Source organism: Hemiscyllium ocellatum, chromosome 18 (assembly GCF_020745735.1).
Source record: "Hemiscyllium ocellatum isolate sHemOce1 chromosome 18, sHemOce1.pat.X.cur, whole genome shotgun sequence".
Taxonomy (NCBI): Eukaryota; Metazoa; Chordata; class Chondrichthyes; order Orectolobiformes; family Hemiscylliidae; genus Hemiscyllium; species Hemiscyllium ocellatum.
Window position 1 is genome coordinate 45,994,897 of NC_083418.1, and position 25,424 is coordinate 46,020,320.

The window sequence follows — 25,424 nt, forward strand, 5'->3', positions numbered from 1 at the left end:
TTAGCGTCTTTCAACTGAGATAAGATATGGATAAGGCTGTAATGTCATTCCCATTTTAGGTTTCAGATTTGGAATTGTTCCTGGTGGAAAATGAAGATGAAATCTTTGTAATAACATGGTAAAAAACAGAAATAGCTCCATTCTTGCAAGCTTTTCTCCAAGACAATTCCTTCGTCCTGCGAAACATAGAATTGTTAACTAGTTACTCAAAATTCATGAAAAAAAACTGTACTTTTTTAAAATAACTCTTCTTCCTGCTCAAAGCATTGAATGTTATCAGTCCTAAACTGTTCACTCTAAAGCTGTTACCAAGCTTACAAAAAATTGCACACAATGCATGAGATAGGGCTTGTAAAAATAACAGGAAGGTTAACTGTGCTCATCATTTATTATGTGCAAATTAGACATCAACGTCCGGAGCTGTACAATAAGTGTGCAAATCCACAAGTTCCTGTCTGTAAGTGCATCTTAAAAAGGTGCATGAAATAAATAGAAATGAAATTCCTTTTTTTTTACCATACTTGTACACAAAATTTGCCACAAAAGATGAGGTTACGCCATTACAGTCTAAGTATCCTTTCACTGGTATGATAAATCTTAATTAATGCCGAAAAAAAGCACTGAGAGCTTTTACAGGTATGAATTCACAATCTTACAGCTTTTAGTTATTGTTAGTGATTATTAAAGAAACTCTTTTGTCTTCTTTCAATCTCAATTTAATATTTGTATCCCATTTCTGATATTGGATTTTTGACACTGAATTCATTATTCTAACTTACATTGCATGATTCAAATATGCACTGCTCATTGACAATTCTTCAATCTGGCTACTTTGGTTCAGGAGATGTGCAGTTTTTTTTTGGTCTGTACCTACACATTTCATATACCCCAAGTGGAGCAATGTTGGTTGGATATCTTGTTGATAGCAACTGGCCATAAAAAAAATTTCCATATACAGTAATAGGAAAATACAAATCTAACAGACAGCTCATTGGCCAAGTGTTTATAAATTCCACTTTTGGACACATTCATTATGGATTTAGGACTTTGGAATGCCATGACAATACCATTCAAGTCCAAATCTGGGAATTCTGCAAGAACTGAAGGTTCTTTAAAAAGCTAAATTGCTTTGCTTGGTTTTTAAAGTCTCTCATTCCAAATGGGACATGATTCCACGATAGCAAGTAATGCTCTAGTAAATGTGCAAATACATTTTTTTTAAATCTGTTCGCAGGATGTGAGTGTCATTGGTCAGACAGTATTTATTGCTCATCCTGAACTGCCTTGTAAAAAGGGCGAGTGAGTTGCTTTCTGAAACTGTTGAAAAGCTTGAAGTGCTGGGACCCTCACAGTGTTGCGAGGATGGGAATTTTGACCTAATGGCAGTAACGGAATGGTGATATAGTTCTACTTCTAATGTACAATCTCTGCTTGCAAACTGTTTCAAAAGTAAAAGTCAGGCTTCTTATAGTTCTCACTGGAAATCTTCATTCATCTACTCTGCTACAGCACCCAATATACAGTTTTCAGAAACAGGAACTTTGGATGAATTTTCTCTTTGTTGCAGTTGTACCCCAGTTAATTTCTGATCTGAGATATTCTAGTCTGTATGGGGGTTTATTCTTCTATTCAACCATTTGCAGAGTTCCCTAAAAGCACATTTTAATTTTTTTCCAACTGAGTTTTACAAGTCCTTTTCCATGACAACTGCAGTCTTAGTGCAATACCACTATTAAAGCAGCACTGTATTTTTGAAAGCATTTCATAAAATATTTAACTTTTTCTTTCTTTCACCAGTGGGACTTTTTCACCGGCACTTTTTACCTGTGCTAGTGGTTCTTGAAAATATGATGGTGAATTGCCTTCTTGAATCACTGCAATCCATTTGCTCTTGACCACAATGCCCTTCAGGAGGGAATTCCCCAGGATTTTGATCCACTGGCAGTGAAGGAATTGCGATATACTTCCAAGTCAGGACGGTGAGTGGCTTGGAGTGAAACTTACAGTTGGAGGTGTTTCCATGTATTTGCTGCCCTTGTCCTTCTAGATAGAAGTGGTTCACAGGTTTGGAAGGTGCGAAGGATCGCTAGTGAATTTCTACAGTGCATCTTGTAGATAGTATACACTGCTGCTACTGAGCATTGGTGGAAGAGGTAGTGGATGCTTGTCGATGTGGTGCCATTCAAGAGACTGCTTTGTCTTGGATGGTGTCAAGCTTCTTGAGTGTTGTTGGAGCTGCACCCATCCAGGCAAGTGGGGAGTATTTATCATACTCCTGACTTGTACTTTGTCGATGTGGGTAGATTTTGGAGAGTCAAGAGGTGAGTTAACAAGCTGCGGTATTCCTAGCCTCTGACCTGCTCTTGTATCCTCTGTGTTTATATGATAGAGAGTAGACTGATGGGGCATTCATTGGCCAGGTTAGACTTGTCCTGCTTTTTGTGTAGATTTTTGTGTACCCACATTGTCCAGTAGATACAATGTGAGCAAATGCGAGGTCTTGCACTTTGGAAAAAAGAATACAAGCATGGACTACTTTCTAAATGGTGAGAAAATTTGTAAAGCCAAAGTACAAAGGGATCTGGGAGTGCTAGTCAAGGATTCTCTAAAGGTAAGCATGCAGGTTGAGTCCGTGATTGAGAAAGTGAATGCAATGTTGTCATTTATCTCAAGAGGGTTGGAATATAAAAACACCATTGTGCTACTAAGACTTTATAAAGCTCTGGTTAGGCCCCATTTGGAGTACTGTGTCCAGTTTTGGTCCCCACACCTCAGGAAGGACATACTTGCACTGGAGTGTGTTCACTGGAGATTCACACGGATGATCCCTGGAATGGTAGGTCTAACATACAAGAACGGTTGAGGATCCTGAGATTATATTCATTGGAGTTTAGAAGATTAAGGGGAGATCTAACCGAAACTTACAAGATAATACATGGCTTGGAAAGGGTGGACGCTAGGAAATTGTTTCCGTTAGGCGAGGAGACTAAGACCTGTGGACACAGCCTTAGAATTAGAGGGGTAAATTCAGAACAGAAATGCAGAGACATTTCTTCATCCAGAGAGTGGTGGGCTTGTGGAATCCATTGCCGCAGAATGCAGTGGAGACTGGGATGCTAAATGTCTTCAAGACAGAGATTGATAAATTCTTGATGTTACAAGGAATTAAGGGCTACGGGGAGAATGCGGTTAAGTGGAGTTGAAATGCCCATCAGCCATGATTGAATGGCGGAGTGGACTCGATGGGCCGAATGGTCTTATACCTGTGTTGTAATTGTACTAGAAGAATTTGGCTAGGGGAGCAGCAATTTCTGGAACACAAGTCTTTAGTACTATTACTGGAATGTTGTGAGGTGCCATAGTGTTTGTAGTATCCTGTGCCTCCAATGGTTTCTTGATATCATGTGGAGTGAATCAGATTGGCTGAAGAATGGTGTCTGTGACGCTGATTAGAATGGATCATCCGATCAGAACTTCTGGCTGAAGATTGCTGTGATCGTTTGTACTGATGTGCCAGCTTCTTTTATCATTGAGGATGGGGATATTTGTAGAGTCTGCTTCTCCAGTGAGATGTTCAATTTAAAAAAAATAATCCTTACACTGTTGAATCAGGCCATTCGGCACATTGAGTCCACACCAACCCTCTGAAGCACGTCTTACCCAGACTCACCCCCTAACCTATCCCTGCAACCCTGCATTTCCCATGGCTGATCCACCTAGCCTGCACAGTATGGGCAATTTAGCATGGCCAATCCACCTAACCTGCACATCTTTGGACTGTGGGAAGAAACCAGAGGAAACCCACGCAGACACAGGGCGAATGTGCAAACTCCACACAGACAATTGCCCAAGGGTGGAATCTAATCTGGGTCCCTGGTGCTGTGAGGCACTGTGCTGCTCCCTGGGCCACTGTGCTGCCCCTGTCATTCACAACTGGATATGGCAGGACTGCAGCTGAGATGCATTGGTCGTGGGATTGTTTCTCTCTCTCACTTTCACTAATCAAAAACTGCTAGGATCTGTTTGGAACTGTTAGGCAGAGGAATATTTTCTAATTCGCTTGCATCAGTTTCTTATCCAAATGCATCATGTTTGCATTACTTACCAATAGAAAACGGAACAAATGCTTCCTTCTTCACAAATTGTTTGTTGCTATCCAGAAATCTCTCGGGGCAAAATACATGAGGAGTGCTCCAATATTTCTCATCAAAATGTACAGAGTAAAGATTTGTTATAACTGTGGTTCCCTTTGGAATGGAATAACCTCGAACTATGGTGTTCTTGGCAGTTGCACGAAAAATACCAAGTGGAGCAATGTTGCAAAATCGAAGAATTTCATGAAGAACTGCCTCTGTGTATGGCATCTGTGGCTTGTGTTCCAGAGAGGGTATTTGATTTTTTCCCATTATACTGTCAATTTCTTGATGTACCTTTTCTGAAAAGGCAGAAATAACACTCTTATGATATCTTTCTTTGATTTCAGAAAGTACACTTATCATGAGAGCACTTTAGAGCTATTATATAAATTACTGCGGTTAAGTGGGAATTGATAAGAAAATACTAATCTGATTAAGGTGTTCAAGTGATAAAATCTTCAAGGTTTAACCTTGAATTTTCTCCATTGTTTAACTTACATTGAACTACTCTCTCCAACTCACCCATTATGTAATATTACTTTAAATAAATGAATTTTAACTGTAGGTATCATGTTAGTTTTTAAAAAACTATCAGAAATGATAAAAATGGTGTGGGATCTCAGGAATTCACCGCTGATCACATGAATAAATATGCATTTACAGTCATTTACAATGAGTTTTTTTGTAATTCATCGGCAAAAATAATTTGTCTTTCAATCTATAACAAGGCATCAGCACTGAAAATAGTTTTTTTTTAGTAGAACTGCATGACAAGTTTTGTTTAGTAATAATAACTGTACATTACCAATGAATTCAAATGAACAGTGATCTTTAATCATTTCAAATTACATTTGATTAAAGTTTTCCCACAAGGATCCAAGTGAGAATGAGGGTGGTTGAATTTCACAATAAGAATTGTAAATTAAATATTCCATCCTCTCATACTATCTGTGAAATTACAGTCCAATTCTATTGCTGTTTACTCACCCTGAATATTTGGATACAGTGCCATGTACAAGATGGCCCATCTAAGTGCATTAGTTGTAGTCTCAGTTCCAGCTATAATAAGTTCCCCAACTGTAAAAATTAAGTTTTCTGTTGATAGGGAAGATCCAGAATCATTCATGTTATTTTCCAGTTCATCCAAATATGAATCAATCAGATGCCGGGGTTTCTGTGATGTTCTGTTTTGTGAAAACCGCTGTATAATCTTTTGTAGAAAGTCATACACCTCTGCTGCATTTTTAAATAAACGCTTATGTTTTCCAAAAGGCAGGATCCCAATCCAAGGGAAAGCATTATATAAAAATGCCCATACACTGGCTGCCAGTTCGATATTTTCACTAAATATCTCAATCATGTGCTGATACTCTTTATCATCATATGTGAAACGCTCTCCAAAAATGATTAGGTTTGTGATGTTGGAAACTGCATTAGTTACAAGCCACTTGGCATCAAAAGGCTTTCCTTTGTATGTGTCAATAGCATCTAAAAAAAACATACATTCCTCAGAAATTTTGCTTTCAAAGTCCTTTTGACCTGGTCCAAAACAGCGAAAGCAGTTGACAGCAATCTTACGATGATCAGTCCAACCACGACCATATTTGGAGTTCAACAGCCCTAGGAACAAAAGTTTTCATTTTTAAAAATGCAATACCGTAGTCGTATCAATGCCATTAAGTTGACTAAGTTATGAAGATTAGAATTGGTCTCAAGTGACAAAATTGATCATCGTGGACCACTTATTTTCTAATTAACAATCCCACTGGTTGGATAAATCCCCCAGCTAGTGGCATAATGATATTCAGGCAGGAGAAAGTAGCCCTAAGTGGCTTTGCAATTGACTCTGGATCGAAAATGGTTTCATAGTTTCAGGTTAGACATAAACAAGGATATATGCTGCTGGTTATCATGTACTGTCTCCCTCAACTGCTGAGACCGTATCCCTTCATGTTGAATATAATTGGAAGAAGTATAAAGGGTAGAAGGGCTGAGAGTGTTCTCTAGCTGAGGGGCTGAAGCATCCATCACCAAGAGTAGTTTGCTGGCATCACCACTCACCCATTTGCCAGAGAGACCTTGCCAAAGGTGGGATGAATATCACATAATGTCATAATGACCTTGTCCTCATCCATCTACCCATCACAGCTGCATCTGTCCATAACTACATTAATAGGAATAGTTATAGAAACAAATTTTCATTTTCACATAGAGACATTCTCTATTGTATTGTGTGGTACCACCAATATGTAAATGGAATTAATCCAGACAAGTTCTAACAACGCAGAATTGGCCATCCATAAGCCACTGTACGGCAGCAACAATGGAAGAATTTTTATGATGGCCCAGCATATCCCTCACTAGTATTACCATAAAGCAAGGGAATCAACTCTCTTTCATTGATTATGTATGGCAAATTGTCAGAAGGAACACCAAGCGTATCTAAAAATGAAGTACTAACCTGGGAAAACTAATAACATAGGGCTAGATACATGATGAACAGCAGAAATAGCATGTTACAAACAACTAAATTATTCCACAACCTGTGGATCAGAGCAAAGCTCAGGAGTTTTGCCATATCCCAGTCATGAAGAGTAATGAACAATAAACAAGCAACAGGAGCAGGCTCCACAAACATCTGATCCTCAAAACTGAAGTAGACTAGCAAAAGGCAAGTCTGAAACATTGACAATGCTAGTAATCTCAAGCAAATGATTGATCTTGGCCTTCTCTTTGTTTTGCTGAAAATGTGTTGCTGGAAAAGCGCAGCAAGTCAGTCAGCATCCAAGGAACAGGAGATTCAACGTTTCGGGCATAAGCCCTTCTTCTTATCAACAGGAGAAGGGCTTATGCCCGAAACGTCGATTCTCCTGTTCCTTGGATGTTGCCTGACCTGCTGCGCTTTTCCAGCAACACATTTTCAGCTCTGATCTCCAGCATCTGCAGACCTCACTTTCTCCTTTGTTTTGTGAGGAAGTTTGGACCTGAAAGGGTGAAAGGGAGATGTTCTGCAAATCGGGATATAAAAATCCGTTCCTGTGATGAGCTCTTCAGCATTGTTCGAGTTCTATGCTTGTAACCAATGCAGTGTGAGAATGTTTCCGTAGCTGTCATGTGAACTTACTTTTAATTTAAAGCCTGTGTCTCACAAAGGACCATCATATACTTTAGACACTATTTTCTGAACTATTAGGTAATATGTAATAAACATTTTTATCATTTGATAAGATTGAGGAGATCTTCTGCTGGAGATATTGCGTGGGCAACACTCCCCACATGCTATCTTTATAGTGGGCTAATACCAGGAAGGATGTTTTGTAGCAGTGACTATATCCAAGAAATCCAGATAGTTTTAGAAGAAACCCACGCATATACAATGGTGATTGTGATTGTTGTGGGCATCTAAGATTTCATTTAGTTAAAATACATGAGATGGTAGCAGTGCAGGCACCACCGTCAAGTAAAATAAGCTAGCGATGACAGACTGAGGAATCTTCAGTTTTGCAAAAATACAGCTATCCAAGAAGAAGAAAAATATTAAGCCAGAAGTCTGAGAATGTACCTTTAAATATTCAGTAGCCTGATAGCAATCAGAGCCTGTCAGCTTCTGTCAGAGCAATAGCCAGCATTAAGAATGTTGTAAGCCTGTCTATAAAAGCTCAAATCAATTAGAATTCTTGAAAAATGTTGAAAAAATCTTGTGATGACAAAGCAGAGTTTCAGTGACAGTTGTCAATATCAGACAACCTGTACGAGTTAAGTGCCTTAAAGAAAGGGTGAAATATTTTATTTTTAAAAGGAAAATTCTAGGCTGAGAAGCTGAAAGGAAGACTAACATGCTACATTAAGCAAATGAGAATTTTTATAATTGTTTTAAGAATTAGGAAATTCGTTGTTCTAAAAAAAGTAACTTCATTGTACAAATTGGGAAAACAGCAGTTTAACTTGGCCAATCACATGGAAAATTGAAGACAGAAGAAGAGTTTATTCAAATTTGTTTTAAAGGGGAAAACCAAGTTCTTTCAATGTTCAAGTAAAAATATTTACTTAAGAAGTCAGCATTTTATTCTGTATAAAATGGGAAAAAGATGTCACCAAAGAATGAAAAAGGGATGGATCCTTCATTGTGTGAGAAATCACAGCAAAGGAGAAGGAAACAGCACAAGAAAACAGATTTCCCTCCATTTGTACAAAACATTAGAATACTGTATTTCTTCACCTTTAAGGCACCTCAGTGCTTGAAAACATTTTTTACAGCAAAAATAGGATAATTCTGAAAGAACATCTATAGTTCTAATTCACAGAAATTAAGGAAAATTTCTGAAAAAAAATCAAAGTTAAAATTCTTTGTGATGAAGCTTTGTTAGTAATTTATCTTCATATGATCTTTGGAAAACTTGCTGAAGCGAACTCAACACTTAACACAATTGAACAATTTATAACTGAATAGTAAAATCAACTACATCTGCAAATTTATTTTTTAAAAGTTTCTGCAACAGCTTTCTTGGAAATTGTTTAAAGAAAGGCTATGGAGTTAAAAATAATGAAGATGGAGAAAGATATACACCTCAAAATGCTATAACATGTTACCAGATGGTTCTGAATTTGTGGCCTGATTGTAAAATGGCCTCAGTTACCTACCTGCAGTAAGTCATAAATTATCTAGAAATTAAGAACATGAGGAGCCTTCCACCATTTAGTAAGATCTTGGATAATCTTATACCCCAAACTCACCTTCCTCACTGTTCCAAAAGCCCTTAATTCTCTCAGTAACCAAATATCTATCAATCTCTGCCTTAAATATAAACAGTTACTGAACACCACTGCTTTCTGGTATAGAGAATACTAAAGATTCGAGAAGTTCTGAGTGAAAAACTATCTTCTCATCTCAAGCCTAAATGAACTTTTCATATTCCGAGACTGGTTCTAAATTCCCCAGCCAGAGGAAACATCCACCTTGTCGAGCCTTGAAATAATTTATAATGCTTTTGTTCGATCATCTTTCAGGCTGGGGATTTTGTTTTATTCATTCACGAGTCTTGGGTATAGCTGGCAATTATTGCCCATCACTAGATTCCCTTGAGAAATGGTGTAGAGCTACATTTTTGAAGCACTTCAGTCCGTTTTGTGTAGGTGGATCCACAGTACTGTTAGGGAGGAACTTCCAGCTTTTGACCAGGAGACACTGAGGAGCTATATTTCCAAGAAAAATATTTTCAAGTCAAAATGGTGTGTGGCTTGTAGGTAGTGGTGTTCCCATTTCTCTGCTGTCCTTAACCTTCTTGATGAGAGTGATCATGGATTTGGAAGGTGCTGTCTAAGGAGCGTCAGTGAATTTCTGCAATGCACCTTGCAAATGGTCATTTGTAGATATGGTACCAATCAAGCAGGCTGCTTTGCCCTGGATATGTTGAGCTTCTTGAGTGTTGTTGTGGCTGCATTCATCCAGGCAAGTAGGGAATACCTCCTATCTCCTTGAAGCCTGTGCACTATTTACAAGGCACTCCTGACTTATACACAGGCCTGAGGAAGACTGTGCTTATGTAGCAGGTCCAGTTCAGTTTTTGGTCAATCCCCCAGGATGTTGTTTAATAAACAGTAACACAATTGAATGTTAAATGGTGATAGTTAGACATTCTTTTTTGTGAAATGGTCATTGCTTGGCACTAGTGCAATGCGAATGTTGCTTGCCAATTGTCAGCCCAAACCTGTATACATGGACTGCTTCAGTATCCGATGAGTTTCAAATGGTACTGAGCTTTATGCAATCATTGGCAAACATCCCCATTCTGACCTTATGATGAAGGGAAGGTCATTGGTGAAGCAACTGAAGATGGTTTGGCGTAAGATACTACCCTGAGGAACTTCTACCAGAGATGTCAGGGAGCTGAGATGATTGACATCCAACAATTACAACCATCATCCTGTGTGCCAGATATGACTCCAATCAATGGAGAATTCAAACCAATTTCAATTGATTCCAGTTTGGTTAGGGCAGATCAGTCAGATGCAGCCTTGAAGAGCAGGTTATTGCTAAGCAGGTGCTGCTTAGCACTATTAATGACACCTTCCATCATTTTACTGAAATCGAGAGTAGGCTGAGGGGATGATAATTGGCTGGTTGGATTTCTCCTGGTTTTCATGTATAGAACATACCTGGGCAATTTTTCACGTCGTGTAAATGCTAGTATTATAACAGTACTGGAACAGCTTGGCGTGGGAGCAGCAACTTCTGGAGCAAAAGTCTTCAGTACTATTGCCTGAATGTGGCCAGGGTCCGTAGTCTTTGCTGTGTCTAATATCTTCATGTATTATTTGATGTGCAGCATGTTCAATTGGCTCGAGACTGGTATCTGCAGTATTGGCATAATTGGAGGAGGCCTATCTGGCAATATTGATAGAGGATTGCTGTGAATGCTCCAGTCTTATCTTTTGCACTGATATTTTGAGAATGGGGATATTTGGAGAACTCCTCCTCCATTGAGTTGTTTAATTGTCTACCACCATTCATGATTGGATGTGGCAGAGGTTAGACCTGATCCGCTGGTTTTGGAATAAAGGCACAGCTGCAACCTAATTTCCCAACAAGCAAGATGTTTAGTTCTCTGTCAATGGTTAATTATAGAAGTATACAAAGTAGGAGCAGGGGAGCACCAATTGAGGCCTTTTCACCATTCAACATGACCATGGCTGATTCTCTATCTCAATGCAACCCTGCTTTCCTTCAATACCACCTGACACCTTTAGCCTTTAGAAATCCATCTATTTATTTTCAAAATATAGTCAGTGACTCGATCTCCATAAGCTTCTGTGCGGCAGAGTTCCACAGGTTCACTAGCCTCTGAGTGGAATGTCTGAAATGGCCTACCCTTTTCCTGGAAAGGTGAACATTTGTCAGGACCCCTGGTCAGGGGTAAAGCCACTCCTGTATTCAGCTTGTCCAACCCTGTCAGAGTTTAATACATTTCAATGAGATCCCCTCTCAATCTTCTAAACTCTAGTGAATACAGACCCAGTCGAACCAATCTCTCCTTATATGACAATCCTACAATACTTTGAATCAGTCTGGTGAATTTTCTCTGTATGTGTCAATAGCATCTAAAAAAAACATGTTCCTTTTATGGTGAAATGGAGAAGCAACTAGTCCCGAGAACCCTTGATATCCAGAAATATTCAATACTGGATAAAAAGGAAAAGAACGTCTTTTTATAGGTACAAAAGGAGCAAATCAGCAGAGTAGCGTTTAGAAAGTGCAGGAGGGAATATAAGAAAGCAACTAGGCAAGGAAAGAGGAGGCAGGACAAAACACTGACCGGTAAGATCAGAGAGAATCCCCAAGTATATCCAGAGGAAGAGAATAACCTGGGAAACGGCTCATTAGGGATAAAAGGGGAAATTTGTGCATGGAGCTAGAAGTCATTGGTTCAGTGTTAACTGAGTATCTGTGAATATCTGTGTTTACTTTAGAAAAGGAGGATGTTGATTCAGAATTTGGGAAGAAGGATTCTGAGATTCTTGAGCAGATTGACATAGGGAGTGAAAAGTTATTGGAGGCTTTGTCAGGCTAAGAAGTGAGAAAATCCCCATTTCCAGATGAGTTGTATCCCAGGCTGCTATGGGAAATAAGGGAGGAAATGACACGGACTCTGATCCAAATTTTAATTCCTGTCTAGCTATAGGGAGGTGCTATAGAACTGAAGGACAGCTAATATGGTTCCACTGTTCAAGAAGGACTTTAGAGATAAATCAGGAAATTACAGAAAGTCTCACATCAGTTGTAGGGAAACTGTTGAAGAAAGTTTGGAAGGAGATAATTAATCTTCACTTGGAGAGGCAAGGTTTGGTCTTAGACAGTCAGCATGACTTTGTTAGAGGTCATTTCTACAAATTTGATGGAAAGTTTTGAGGAGGTGACCAGGTGCAGAAAGAGGTTAGCGCCAGCTGATATTGTTTATCTGAATTTCAGCAAAGTCATTGATAAAGCCTTTCTGATAAAGAATCTTAAAGCACTTGGGATCCATGGAAACTTGGCAAGTTGAGTTCAAATTTGGCTTCATGGCAGAAGACAGTATGGTGGTAGAAGACTACTTTTGTGACTGGGAGTTGGTGTCCAGTGATGTACCACAGGGATTAGTGCTGTGCCCTTTATTGTTTGTGTAGTTTATAAATAATAGAAAAGAAAATATAGGGAGTGGGGGAATGATAAGTAAGTTTGCAGATGACACAAAGATTGGCCAGATGGTTGACAGTGATGAACAATGTCTTAGATTACAGTAAAATATAGATTGGTCAGATGGACAGATCATTGGCAGATGTGTGAGGTGATGCATTTTGCAAGAAGGAATAAGACAAAGAGTACTTCATAAATGGTAGGGTATTAGAAGCTCAAAAGAAACAGACAGTCCTTGTTTGTCCGCAGATTCTTGAAGCAGCAAGATAGGTTGATAGGGTTTTTAGGAAGGCATACGGGACACTTGCCTTTATCAGTCACGACAGGGAGGTTATGTTGGAGCTGTACAGGACTTTGGCAAAGCCACAGCTGGTATATTGTGTGCAGTTCTGGTCACCGCACTATAGAAAGAAAGTAATTGCACTGGAGGGAGTGCACAGGAGATTCACCAGCATGTTGCCTGGGATGGAGCAGTTTAACTGTGAAGACAGGCTGGAGAGGCCAGAGTTCCTTCTTTGCAGTAGAGCAGGCTGTGAGGGGATCTGATTGAGTGTGTAAGATTATGAGAGGCATGGACAGGATGGATGGAAAGCAGCTGTTTTTGCTCATTGAAAGGACATTAAGGAGAGACCATAGTTTTAAGGTGAAAGACCGGGGTTTCAGAGAGGATTTGTGGAAAACAGTTTTCACTCGCAGGATGATGAAAATCTGGAATGTACTGCTTAGGGGTTAGTTGAGGTGGGAACCTCACAATATGCACCTGTATGAGCACATGAAATGTTGCAATGTTCAGGGTTATAGGCCAAGTGTGGGAAAGTTGGTCTGCTGTATATTGAGAGTAGTTTTGCCAGTGCAGACTGAATGGGCTGAAGGTCGTCGTCTACCCTATATGATTGTAAGATTCTATTTAAATACCAAAATGGACAACTTCACATTTTTCCCATGTTACAGTGCATCTATCATGCATTTGCCCACACACTCAACTTGTCTCGATCATTGTGAAGACTCTTTGCATCCTCCTCAAACTCACAATATCATCTTGTTTTGTGTTGTCAGCAGCCTTGGAAATATTACATTTAACTTGCTCGTCCAAATCATTGATACATACGTGAATGGCTGGGATCTAATCACTGATTCCCATTGCATCTAATTTGTATCTGCCTTATTTACTTTCGCACTGTTAACTGATTCTCAATCCTCACCGGTATATTACTTGATTCTTCCCAGTTTTGGGTCATCTACAAATTTTACAATTGTATGCTGTACACCCAATCAGTTTATGTAAATGTCCTCACTGCAAATGGTGCATACCATGGCAATTCTGAGGATGTACCAGCAGAGGGGACTAAATTCAAAAGAATTTCCCCTTACTGTGTATTTAATCTCAGTTTTCCTCTACATTTATTCTTACAAAGGAAGACTTTCTGAAAGATTCTTCCAGTAACAAGCAAAATGTAGACTGGAAAAATTATATTTGAAAATAATATATTATTGAGGAATCTTTTTGAGCACAAAGTGTGTTTGAGGGGTGTGCATATTGGATCAAATGATAAGTTTTTCTACATGCAACTTCTATACTGCTGAGTCTGCAGCACACCCATATTGGACCAGGGAACGCGCAAAGAGGCGTTTAGGTTGAATTTTGAGAGAAATCAGCTAATTGGCAATTTTGGGGAGCTCCATAGCAAGTTTCTCTCTGTAACCATGAGTGACTTTTCTCATGCTATTCTCTGCATTCAACACAACCATATGGTGGCCCAGTCATGATAGCTTCATCTCAGCAATGGCGGAAGAGCTCACTACTAATGGCATCTTCCAAAGCTCCCACTACTTCCACCATTTTCAAAAGACCAGTCATGCACCGGTTCAGTGCTGCCAGCTAGGAGCTGTCCTTCCCTGTGCAGGTGGTGGCAAATGAAAGAAAAGCTTCAGAGGGCAGTAGGTGTCACAGCTGACACTTCCTTACAATAGAAGAGGATGTTCATTAATATATTGATTTGCAAGACCCATTTGACCCAGGTTGACTGTGTCTAGCCTAATTCATCTTGGAAGCCTGTCTACTCTTTCCCTAATGCCCACTGCAGCATAGTATCATCTTATCATTTAGTGTGGGATCATTACACACTGGAAAGCCTTCAAACAATTGAAAATATTCACGTTTATTCAACAACGGCAAAAGCAAAGAGAAAAAAAAACTGGCTGAAGTGTTGCTTCTAGGAACAGTCAGGGACTGCATGCCTTTTGAGCAGGAACAAATTTACAATGATTGTAGCACAACAACGATAACCCCTGCTGTGACTCCATCCATTAGTCACATTTCCAATGAACCTGTGTGGGGAACATCAGAAACAGAACAGGTCCTTAGTAATGTGAGCAGGCAATATTCACATTACACACAAACAACAGTTTAAAATTGTCCTTGATACAGTGGGGCATGGAGGACTCTGACAAAGAGAGCCATGGAATGCTTCTATATGGACCTTTGACATAGAGGAAGTTATTATTCTGATGTAGGCAGCACAGGCCATGCCATGCAATTGCTGTTGAAAATTGTAAGTGTGGTAGGATGACTGAAAGTTTGTACCCACCAACTCAACCTACATCACCAGGGAAGGGGGACATTGCATCATACAGCTTGTCAAATAGTTACAGTTCGAGGTGAGAGGAATTCAGCAGTGTGTCTTAACACAGTCAAGATCTCAGACTGTCTTTCAAACTGTGGCCCAAAAGTGATAGTTTTCTGGTCGCCTGTAATTATTTCTGCTACACAGAGGTGACAATGATCAATCTGTAGTGGCCTATGACATGGTCGGGATCGCCTGTGATCTGGATGGACAGCCATGAATGGCAGGTGACCTAGCAGCTACCTGAACTCTGCGGCTCCCGACTGACCTCCTGTGAATCCCTGGACCCATGGCACAGAACTGGTAGGACTAACCATGGCCCACACGTCAGACTGAAAAGACATTAATTCCCTGACATCAGCTACTAAAACAAGGAGGCAGCTCACCACAACCTTCTCAAGGCCACCAGGGAGGGGCAAGAAACACTGACTCAGTCAGTAGTGCCCACATCCTGTGAATGATTTTAAAAAAGGTAGCTGACTCACCATGTCCAAGCCCCTGGACTGCTCTTGACTTACTGTCTCACTGAACTCAGTGATTTATTCTCTTCAGACTTGAGACATGGCCATTTAGTTGAAGCACATTCAGTGTTTGCCATATAAACTGCTGGCACATGTTGCAGCTACGATATTGACACAACAGCAACCTGTGCACTCCTTGACTGATCACAGCTGGTAACCATGACAAATTGGCTAGCTTTGTACCTGGCCTAAGTAACCAGGCAAGTCCGGAGTCCTGGGAGGCTGTAAGCTCTAGCTGAGGGGACAAAGCTCATACAGATAAAGCAAAAAAGAGATGCTGTGAACATCCAAGTAAGTGCAAAGCGAGCAAGTGTGAACCCTTGAGGTGCACCCTGGTCAAATGTATGAGATAGCTGCCTGTTTCCTGCACACACAGCGTCCTGGTAACAGCATCACAATGGAAGATGCTGGTGTGCTCCAAAGTGTAGCGCTGAAGCACACAACTATATTGTAAGTCTGTTTGATGTGCCTCAATGATGCAGTGAGGCTGGTATATGGATCCGATGCTAACCTCTGTGGATGATATTCTGTGCATAGTTGGTTCCCATGGGTATACCCTAAGATATTGAGAATGCTGGCCAAGATGGAAGCCCGAAGGAGTCAGCACTAAGCTGTTATCACAAGATGCCTGCTCTGACATTCTTTCCCAAATTGTCACTGTCTATTTTCTATCTGGCAAGGTCTTGGGGTGGGGGTGGGGGCGGGGGCGGGGGGGGTATACTACTGACATGCAAGTAATTGCAAGTAGGCTTCCCTCCCCTGTCTGTACTCTTCATTTAAAACATGGCAGATTGAAACTTTTTTCTTGTTTCTTGATGTTGAGAATTTCATTCCTGTTGATCACATTTTTTTTCTCAATTGACTCCCATTACCCACGTCATTCAGAAACTGCGAAGATGCCACCCATCAACGTTGTGATGTCCACCATATAATGCTGATAACAGACTCTTTTTTTAAAAATTTGCTGACTGATTTACTTTTTTAAATAAAATGTTGTAATGGATTTTCCACTGGGATTACTGTGCATTCAATTTTTCTCACGGCTGGGCTTCACTATAAAGTGCGATACTACCTGCAGCTGACAAAATCATTTTCTCTCAACATTTTCTTGGCCATTGTACCTGTCAGGCACCATTAAATTTTGAAAAAATCCAAACATCCAGTAATTACCTGACAGCACAATATCACAATATTTCACATTTTAAATAAAAGCAAACTTTATTTAAATCAAATAGAAATTAAAGCCAGCACAAGAGCTTAACACTGGAGCTTATAAAAACATGCTGCACACTGAATGCTATTTTTCACCCATCACTCACCCCCTGTAATTTCCCTTGTCTTATGAAATATTGAAGATTGTTTTATTTCTCCTGAGATCTACCAAAGGCACGCTACAGTGCTCCAGAATATGCTTCAATTGTCTTGATTATTCTAGCTATTCCTCAAAGTAGACATTTCACATAGATCCTTCCACTAAATTCTAGCTAAGCAATCCTCCAATTTTCTTTAAAGACTCTTGGTATCTTCAACTCCATGCCTTTGGACATACATAGACAGCTTTTCCCCAGCCTGATCCTGCAGCTGCTGTTCAGCTGTTTGCAAGCTGCTTTATTCCACACGCTCTGTGAAGATCACTATAGATTTCTTCCATAGCCTGCAAGTTAGAGAAAATCTTCCAGCTGCATGATCATCACAAAATTATATTAACAAATGCACAGATAGCATGTCCACGATGACATGGTGTGTCTTGACATGATTCAATCAGAAATGCAAACAAATCATTCTATTTTTAACAACTCTTTGATTCTGTAACTCATATGCATAATCTATATTGCTAATGGATGTAATTGCCCTCGCTCCAGATTCTCTTCCTCTACTGTCAGTTTAGAAATGAATTATTCCTTGTTCAAGTATTTCACCAGCACCTTTGACCATTCAAGACAAACACAGGCTACTATTTAAGTGAAATAATTCCAGATGTATTTGAATTGCACTTGCATCAGAATTGTTTTTACTAGGTTCACAACCAGATAGACCCATTTTCTAAAGTTCAATGTTAATTCCTAAAATAAAAGTTATATTCTAAAATCTGCGATGATTAACTTGATATTTGCAACATTATGCATGTGCATTCTTTCCTGCTTTACTTTTGTCATACATTTTCAACATACAGATCCCATCGACAGATTTAAAAGCAATTGAAAAGAAATTGGGATACAAAAGATATGGCCAAGTATAACTTTATGATGAATGATATTTAACATATTAGGTTACCTCCCATGTTTGTCAGCTTTTTGAAGAGAGGTAGCGATGGTCTGTCCGCAAAAATATCACTCTGCCGAACAAGACATTCTTTGATTGCATCATACCCATTCACAATAATAGTTGATATGCCACCAAGATCAAGGCTGTAAATCTGGTAAATAAGAAAGTGACATTTATAAAGTAAATTAAACGTTTAAACCATTCCACTTTCATCCCCTGTACATGTGAAATAACGGTGTAATTTGAAATTTAAATGGGAGTCATGTGGGCACACCTGACATATATAAACTAGTAGTTAATAATGGTACTAAGATATTCCATAAACATATCAAATATTTTATACTTTTGCTCAGTAGTGGGAAGGCCAGTACATCCAAATAACATCACACTAGTAAGATAACAGACTTAGAATCTATGAAGGTTTGACTTTGCAACTTATTTTATTAACTTCCTGGCTTGCACCTTATACTTTGTCATAATTTATAACTCATCAAGGCAAGGGAATGCAAAACTGGCGAACAAATATAGGAACATAGAAAACAGGACCAGGAGTAGGCCATTCGACCCTTCAAGCCTGCTCCAGCATTCAATCAGATCATGGATGATCATCCTTTTCAGTACCCTCTTTCCACTTTCTCCCCATACCCTTTGATCCCTTTAGCCCAAAGAATAATGTCTAGTCCTTCTTTAAAACATTCAATGTTGTGACCTCAACTGCTTTCTTTAGCAGTGACTGTCACAGCCTCACCATTCTCTGGGTGAAGAAATTTCTCCTCATCTCAGTCCTAAACGGCCTACCCCTTAGAATATGACTCTATGAGATCCCTCCTTATTCTCCTCAACTCAAGTAAATATAAACCAATTGAACCAATCCAGATCTCACTTAATACTTAGGAATTCAGGAATTAATCTGATATGTCTGTGTTGTACTCTCGCCATTGCCAGAACATCCTTCCTCATAAAATAAGAGTCCAAAACTATACACTACCATTTGGGGCACTCAGCTTTTCCAAGTCATGAGTTGTACATTTAGATGCAAACAAAAGCTTATTTTAACAGCTATAACATGCTGAATCCCAAAGTCTATCTGAAATTACATGGAATAAAAAGGTAAAAACAAATTTGAGAATATAACAAATACATGCTTTAAGTGTTAATAAGAAAAAACAAATTCAACATTTGTGTAGGAAAATTTCAGAAATTGTGATTAAAAGAAATTACAATAGAATTTTGAGGAAGGCATGAAGGGCAATATAAAGGTTCCTGTTGACATATTAGCTGCAAAGAGACAACATTGGGATAATGTCACTAAAAGGTGAAGGAGGTTTGCTTATGGTCAACAGTGAAAACATTGCAGAGTTTAAGGAGACTGGTGGTGACTTTCAACAGGATGTCACCCACTCATCTGCAGTGACGTTGGAAAAACCATAAAAACTACTGAAAATAGCACAGGCAGAGAATCCCTATGGAAATGTACTTCCTTTGCTTCATTTTCATCCAGAAAATTGATATTGGGATTCTTTTGCCTGTTACCTTAAACTTGTATCCTTTGGCTAACAACCCGTCAGCTACTGGAAATGGTACTTTACTTCTCTTTATTTGTTTTCTCAAAACTAGGCATTTTTCAGACTATTGCATGGACCATTGTCTGGGGCATTTGTTCATCCTCATACCTTCCTGTTTTCATTCTTGTATCTACCAAAATTTGTTTGGCAAGCCACATCCTCTTCCTCAGCAACTGCCTTCAACTCCAACTTATTTCACATAGGTTCCAACTGAAATTCCACCCACAATTATTGATATCTCAGAGATCTTCAACATTCATTGAATGCTGTTCTTACTGGGGTGCACCACAAATGGCAGTGGCACCACACGTATGTTCCAGACTTTAACTGGATACATAAAGATATGCAAGTTGAGCATCACCTGTTGAGTCACATGTAGATCCGTGACAGAAATGCATGACCCTGAGTTCCCATCATTCTCGAATTGACAATGACTAGACTTGTTGAAAAATTTAGAACATAGATACAAAATTGCCTAAAGGACTGATAGAGAATAGTGATGGTAGATGGTTGTTTTTCAGACTGGAAGGCAGGAATATATATATAAAATGGTGTTTCTCAGTGGTCACTATTCTAACTACCACTTTTTGATGTATATATTGTGCATAATATATATATATATATAAAACATGTACAAAAGCTAATGCAATTTAGAAATTATGATATATGTATAAAATATATTGCATATTAAATTAACCTGTATACAGATTAAAAATATAAAGTATGTGCAGGAATAAATGAAGAGATACATTTACATTTATCTATCTTTTTAGGTGACAGAACATATCTATAGGCTGCTGGAAGAATCCATATAGGATCCTAGAGTTCATTAGCAGAGAAATAGAATGCAAAAGCAAACAGGCTATGCTAAGTCTTTATAAAACAGATTAGATCTTATCAGCAGTAATGAGTTTGCTTTTGGGCATTAAATTTTAAGAAGGGTGCCAAGTCCTTAGGTACATGCGATTTATTACACTGACCAGGGGATGAGAAACGTCAGTTATTTGGAAAAACTGAAGACACTGGACTTGTTGTTCTTAACACAAACAAAGCTAAGAATAGACTTGATAGAAATAGTCCGAAAAATGCCTAGTTTTGAGAAAATGAATAAGGAGAAGTAAAATACCATTTCCAGCAGCTGACAGGTTGTTAGCCAAAGGATACAAGCTTAAGATGACTGGCAAAAGAACCAGAGGTGACAAGAGGACATTTATTTTAAGACCGAGTTATTGTGATTTGGGATGTCTACCTGAAAGAGTGTTGGATGTAGATCCAATGGTTACATCCAAAAGAGAATGAGATAAATACTTGAAGGGAAATGTTTAAAGGAATGCAGGGAAAGAGCTGTGGAGTAGCAGCTGACATAGAAACCCTGGGCAGAATGATCTCCCTCTGTGCAGTATAATTTTATGCTGTATCTTATCAATATGAATAAATTTATTGAATTAAAGTATCTTTGTCATTACTAATATCACCAACATATTGATGAATGGCTGTTTGGTATAATCTAATTATGAAAGATCCAACATCTACTTCTTTTCATTCAAGGTAGCTGAGGTATTGATTCCAAGCCACCTTGGCACAGACCTGAGAATATACTTCACTCTGGGTGAGTAATTACGATACTAACTCTCTTTGGCATCTTATAAAAGGGGACAGAGTCAATAGTTGTCTGGAGTCCACTGGGCTAGGTATCTTTGAGATCAATACCTCCTGCAATAGAACAATATTTTATGACAGCAGGTAACCCTGCTGTCACTATTTGAGGTTTGCAATCTACATGCATTCCTAAATATTGTACTGTACAGGAATTTATGTCAAAATAAAAGCTACAGTAAGTGCATTGCTTCATAAATTTTTCAGGACACATATTGACTCTGGAGGTGCCTCAGCTGCACAGCAAGAAATGGAGAATGGGGTGCGTGGAGGAGGTGGTGGCTGGGCGCAGAATGGAGTTTGAGGGTCTTGTCTGGTTGTCATTAATGCCAGGGAGCCTCTGATTCAGGCTGTTTTTCAGTGAGATCGTCTGACGCAGGAGAAGAAACAACAATCTGAAACTCACTTTGGGTTGCATTGGAAGCTCTCACCACTAATGTTTGCAGCAATGTTTCCCCACCACGATGAAACAATATTCACAGATCTGGCTTCATTCATCAATATTGACATGGTTTTCATAAACAAAACAATGCACAGTTACAAGTAGAAGACATCCCAATGGTACTTTACAATGCAGTGGCCTCTGTGGCTGGCCACTTTTACATGGTGCCCCTCCAGTGGCTTTGCTCAGGATGGAGGCAGCCTATTCACTCGTCTCTGTCTGATGCTGAAATGCATCTGGTAAGTGCCCATAGCAGGTAGCCTCTTTCACTATACCCTGCTCCATAGATGCTCCTTTGTCAGAGGGGCTAAGGAAGCTGCTGCTGATGATGGCATCGCAAGACAGCTAGAAAGGTATACCAGCTGGAGATTAAGTGGTATCCCTGCAGACATCCCTCCACCAGTTCATGTCAAAAAGTGTAACATGCAATTGGGAGGTAGTAACATAGTGGTATTGTCACTCAGCTAGTAATCCAGAAACCAGGCCAGTGTTCGAGGGATAAAGGTTTGAATCCTGCCGTGGCAGATGGTGAAATTTGAATTCAGCAGATAGTGCAATTAAAAAGCTAGCATGTTGGTAACAACATGACCTGAGGCATGGTCACACTCATGAGCTGGATATCTCCTCCATTCTCCAAACATGTCTCCAATTGCACTGTCTCAGAGCAATTCCACATGTGAGAGTAAATCTGCTGTTGTTAGTCTAAGTGGAGTCCCCTTTCCCATCACTCTTGAGACCCTCTGTCTTCACTCAGCTGAGCACAGTCATGTCTATACTTCATCTTCAAAAGGTTCTGCCTCAGTTACAGGGATCTCCTGTGCTCTTCACCAAATGCCATTTTAGCTAACCACACTGAGGTGACTATATCTGCCCTGGTATGGGATGCACATGTTAGATGTGATGGTGCCTCTGCTGATGTCTGCTCTGGATGTGCTTGGGCCAATAACGGTGCTGGGATTGATCACCGTACTTGGATGCTGAGACCGTGGAAGACATAAGAAGAGAACATGAGAACTAGCCTTGGAGGGCAGAATGCTCTGCAGAACTGAGGCTTCCTCATATAATTTTGTTTGGCACACCATCAGACAAGGTGCTATTGGACAGTTTGGAGCACACTGCACCATGTAATGTATGCTTCCAGCTCATACTCTCCATGTCACCATGGATATTCCTCGTGGTTAGCAATGCTAGCAAGGTCCATGGCTTCCTCTCATCTTGTTGGTGCTGACACACAGTTTTGGAACTTATCTTCTTGCATTGGGCCACTCATGGACATTACAGATCTGTTTCTCCTGTAAGGATAAAAGAGAGGGAGATGAGGAGCTTTTAGCCTCTGGCAATGCAGTCACACTTGTTCATTAGAAGCTGTATGATTCAGTCCTAGGTGTTCAGGTGTTCAGCGACTCTACAGCTCAGATCCATTTCAAAGTTTAGTAGGTAATCTGGGCACATTCATTTCCCATGGCACTCTCAGATAGATCCAGACACATGTATTAAATGGTGTGCCTGGTTGAGCCTGTTGTGGGCTTCTTTGGGTACTAGATGTATATTCATGTGAAGTCATGTGAAATCTGGTCTCTCTTCAGATGAGGAGGATGCCAGTTTATGTGCAGCTCCCTCTTGTTGTAGCTCCATTCCTCTCTGCACTGTGATATTGTGAAAGATCGAGCAGATTAATGACAGTGAAGAATGCCTCCAAATTTGTCCAAGTCCTTAAACTGCATCTTGAGCAAACACAGAAGACTTCTTCAATGATCTGGTGGTTGTGTGGCACCTTTTGTATCCCTCCACTAGCTCATCGATATTTTTCTTCAAAGGAATCAGCAGCTCAGTCTTCAGTGACTATCCTTCTTCTTCCAGACGTATGAGTCTGAATGGACGAGAAAACAGCTGCAGGACACATGATTGTCACTGAATGAATGAGGCTTGGCATCTCCCTAGATAACTAGCACAGATATGCAACTTCTGGTGGTCCCAAACTAGGTGGAAATTGAGGGAGTGAAATTTCTTGAGGTTATAGGACATTGGTTAGGCCACTTTTGGAATATTGTGGTCTCCCTCCTGTAGGAAGGATGTTATGAACATTGAAAGAGTTCAGAAAAGATGTACAAGAGTGTTGCCAGGGTTGGAGGATTTGAGCTACAGGGAGAGGCTGAAGAGGCTGGGGCTGTTTGTCCTGGAGCAATCAGAGGCTAAGGGGTAACCTTGTTGAGATTTATAAAATCACAAGGGGCCTGGAAACGGTAAATAGCAAGGTCTTTTCCCGGCTAGGACAAGTCCAAAAACTAGAGGGCATAGGTTTAAGCTGAGACAGGAAAGAATTAAAAGGGACCTAAACAGCACTTTTTCACAACAGAGCATGGTACGTGTATGGAATGAGGTGCTAGAGAGGAAGTGGTAGAGGCTGATACAATTGCAACATTTAAAGTGCATCTGGATAGGTATATGAATAGCAAGTGTTTAGAGGGATATGGGTCAAGTGCTGGCAAGTGGAACTAGATTAGTTTAGGATGTCTGGTCAGTATGGACGAGTTGGAGTGAAGGGTTTGTACAATTCTGGACTCTGAAGCTACCCATAAAGATCAAACAACAATATGCCTGTCTCTTTATTACCCTTTGAAATGGTTTGGCAGGCCGTTCAGTTCAAGGGCAATTAGTGATGGGCAAAACAATTGCCAGTGATGCCCACATTGTACAAAAGGATTTTAAAATGGAATGTTTTCAAGTGAGATCGTAATCATGGTGTCACACTCCACTCTCCATCATGAATGCCGAAGCAACACTAGATGCTCGGAATGGCTCTGTTTGGTCTGATGAGCTCAGCAACGCACAACATGGGAGAAAATATAAATTGACATTTTAAATGGATTATGGGACCAATCAATACTCCCACAGTAGGTAACTTATAGTTCGTGAATGGGACCAGTAAAAGTCTTTAAGCTGCATGAAGTTTTCAGCTACAGTCATTTCCTGCTTCCCTCCCATCACTGTCAGGCTTCCAATGGCCTCTGTCAACTCATTACAACTCCCTCCTGGATCACTGCCAATCCTCCATAAACTTTGGTTCATCCATTATCCTTGTGTTCAGTGGCTCACAGAGAATTCTATTCTACATTGCACCTCATTTCCAGTGCTCACCCTCCAGTTCCGATTATCCTTTCGATCAAACTGGGAACTCTGTTCCTGGGTTCTGGAGTCCTCTTTATCTTCTTCCTTTAGCTTTGCCTTCAGACGCTGTGCTGCAGAGTACCTGTCCCAACCTCTTTGCTTTCCACATCCTTTTACTTTCTTTTTAGAACCTCCTTAACACTTACAATTTTATTCAAATTCTTGGTCAACTTCCTAATATCTCTTCCTTTGCTCAAATTTTGACCTTTTTCGGAAAGGTACGAGAGAAATGCAGGTTATAACTAACTGACGAAGTTTCTCTCTTCCTTGAACAGTAATGAAATATCCAGATGCTCTGCACTTGGTGATCACAATACCAGCCGAACACACACAGTACAAAGTCCATGTGTTCTTTTTCCATACTTTACCATTCACAACAACAGCTAAAATCCATGATAGATCCACTAAAGAACCAGCATTAACTCAAATCCAAGATTACAGGTGTTTGCAACTAATTTTGATGATACGGCCCTGATTGTAATCGAATATCGATTTGTTTTAATAAATAAGTTTTAAGTCAGTACCTGTCCATGAATTTCACTCTGTTTCTTCAAGAGGACGTGTGGCTCATTGATGAGTGACAGGAGGTTGCCTATGAGAGGGAGAGCGGTGGGACCCGGTGGGAACCCTCGAGGTCTCCTCTGTTTCAGGAGCTGCCGGACCAACAGGAGACTCAACAGAAAAAACAACAAAGTGCCCAGGGCCGCGCACAGTTTCGAAAAGGAGGTCAACCCAACGAGTGGCCGCGCTGCGTGCGCCGACATTGCTCACACACTCTCGGTCCTTGCCGCTCACTGGAATGAGCTCCATGTGTCCGGCCTGTCGCCAGTCCCACCCGGTGATTGGATTGATCCAGGGCAGTGACTGGCTGACGGCG

General features: G+C 40.1%; 1 protein-coding gene across 1 annotated transcript; it reads right to left on the reverse strand.

Moving 5' to 3' along the window:
* On the reverse strand, positions 1–25,424 carry LOC132824209 (vitamin D 25-hydroxylase). The gene is made up of 5 exons (XM_060838512.1): positions 25,072–25,424; positions 17,726–17,867; positions 5,124–5,756; positions 4,106–4,435; positions 1–176 (listed from the first exon to the last, which is right to left on the reverse strand). The coding sequence occupies exons 1-5, from the start codon at positions 25,309–25,311 to the stop codon at positions 1–3; spliced, it is 1,521 nt and encodes a 506-aa protein (XP_060694495.1). The 5' UTR covers positions 25,312–25,424.

What these genes read in the sequence shown, in the direction of transcription:
- LOC132824209 (XM_060838512.1), bottom strand. Translation starts at nt 25,311, where the DNA reads ATGTCGGCGCACGCAGCGCGGCCACTCGTTGGGTTGACCTCCTTTTCG. An exon ending in AAAGCTGACAAACATGGGAG is followed by an intron (nt 5,757 to 17,725) that starts GTAACCTAATAT and finishes TTTTGTTCCTAG; the next exon opens with GGCTGTTGAACTCCAAATAT. An exon ending in ATTTGTTCCGTTTTCTATTG is followed by an intron (nt 177 to 4,105) that starts GTAAGTAATGCA and finishes TATGTTTCGCAG; the next exon opens with GACGAAGGAATTGTCTTGGA.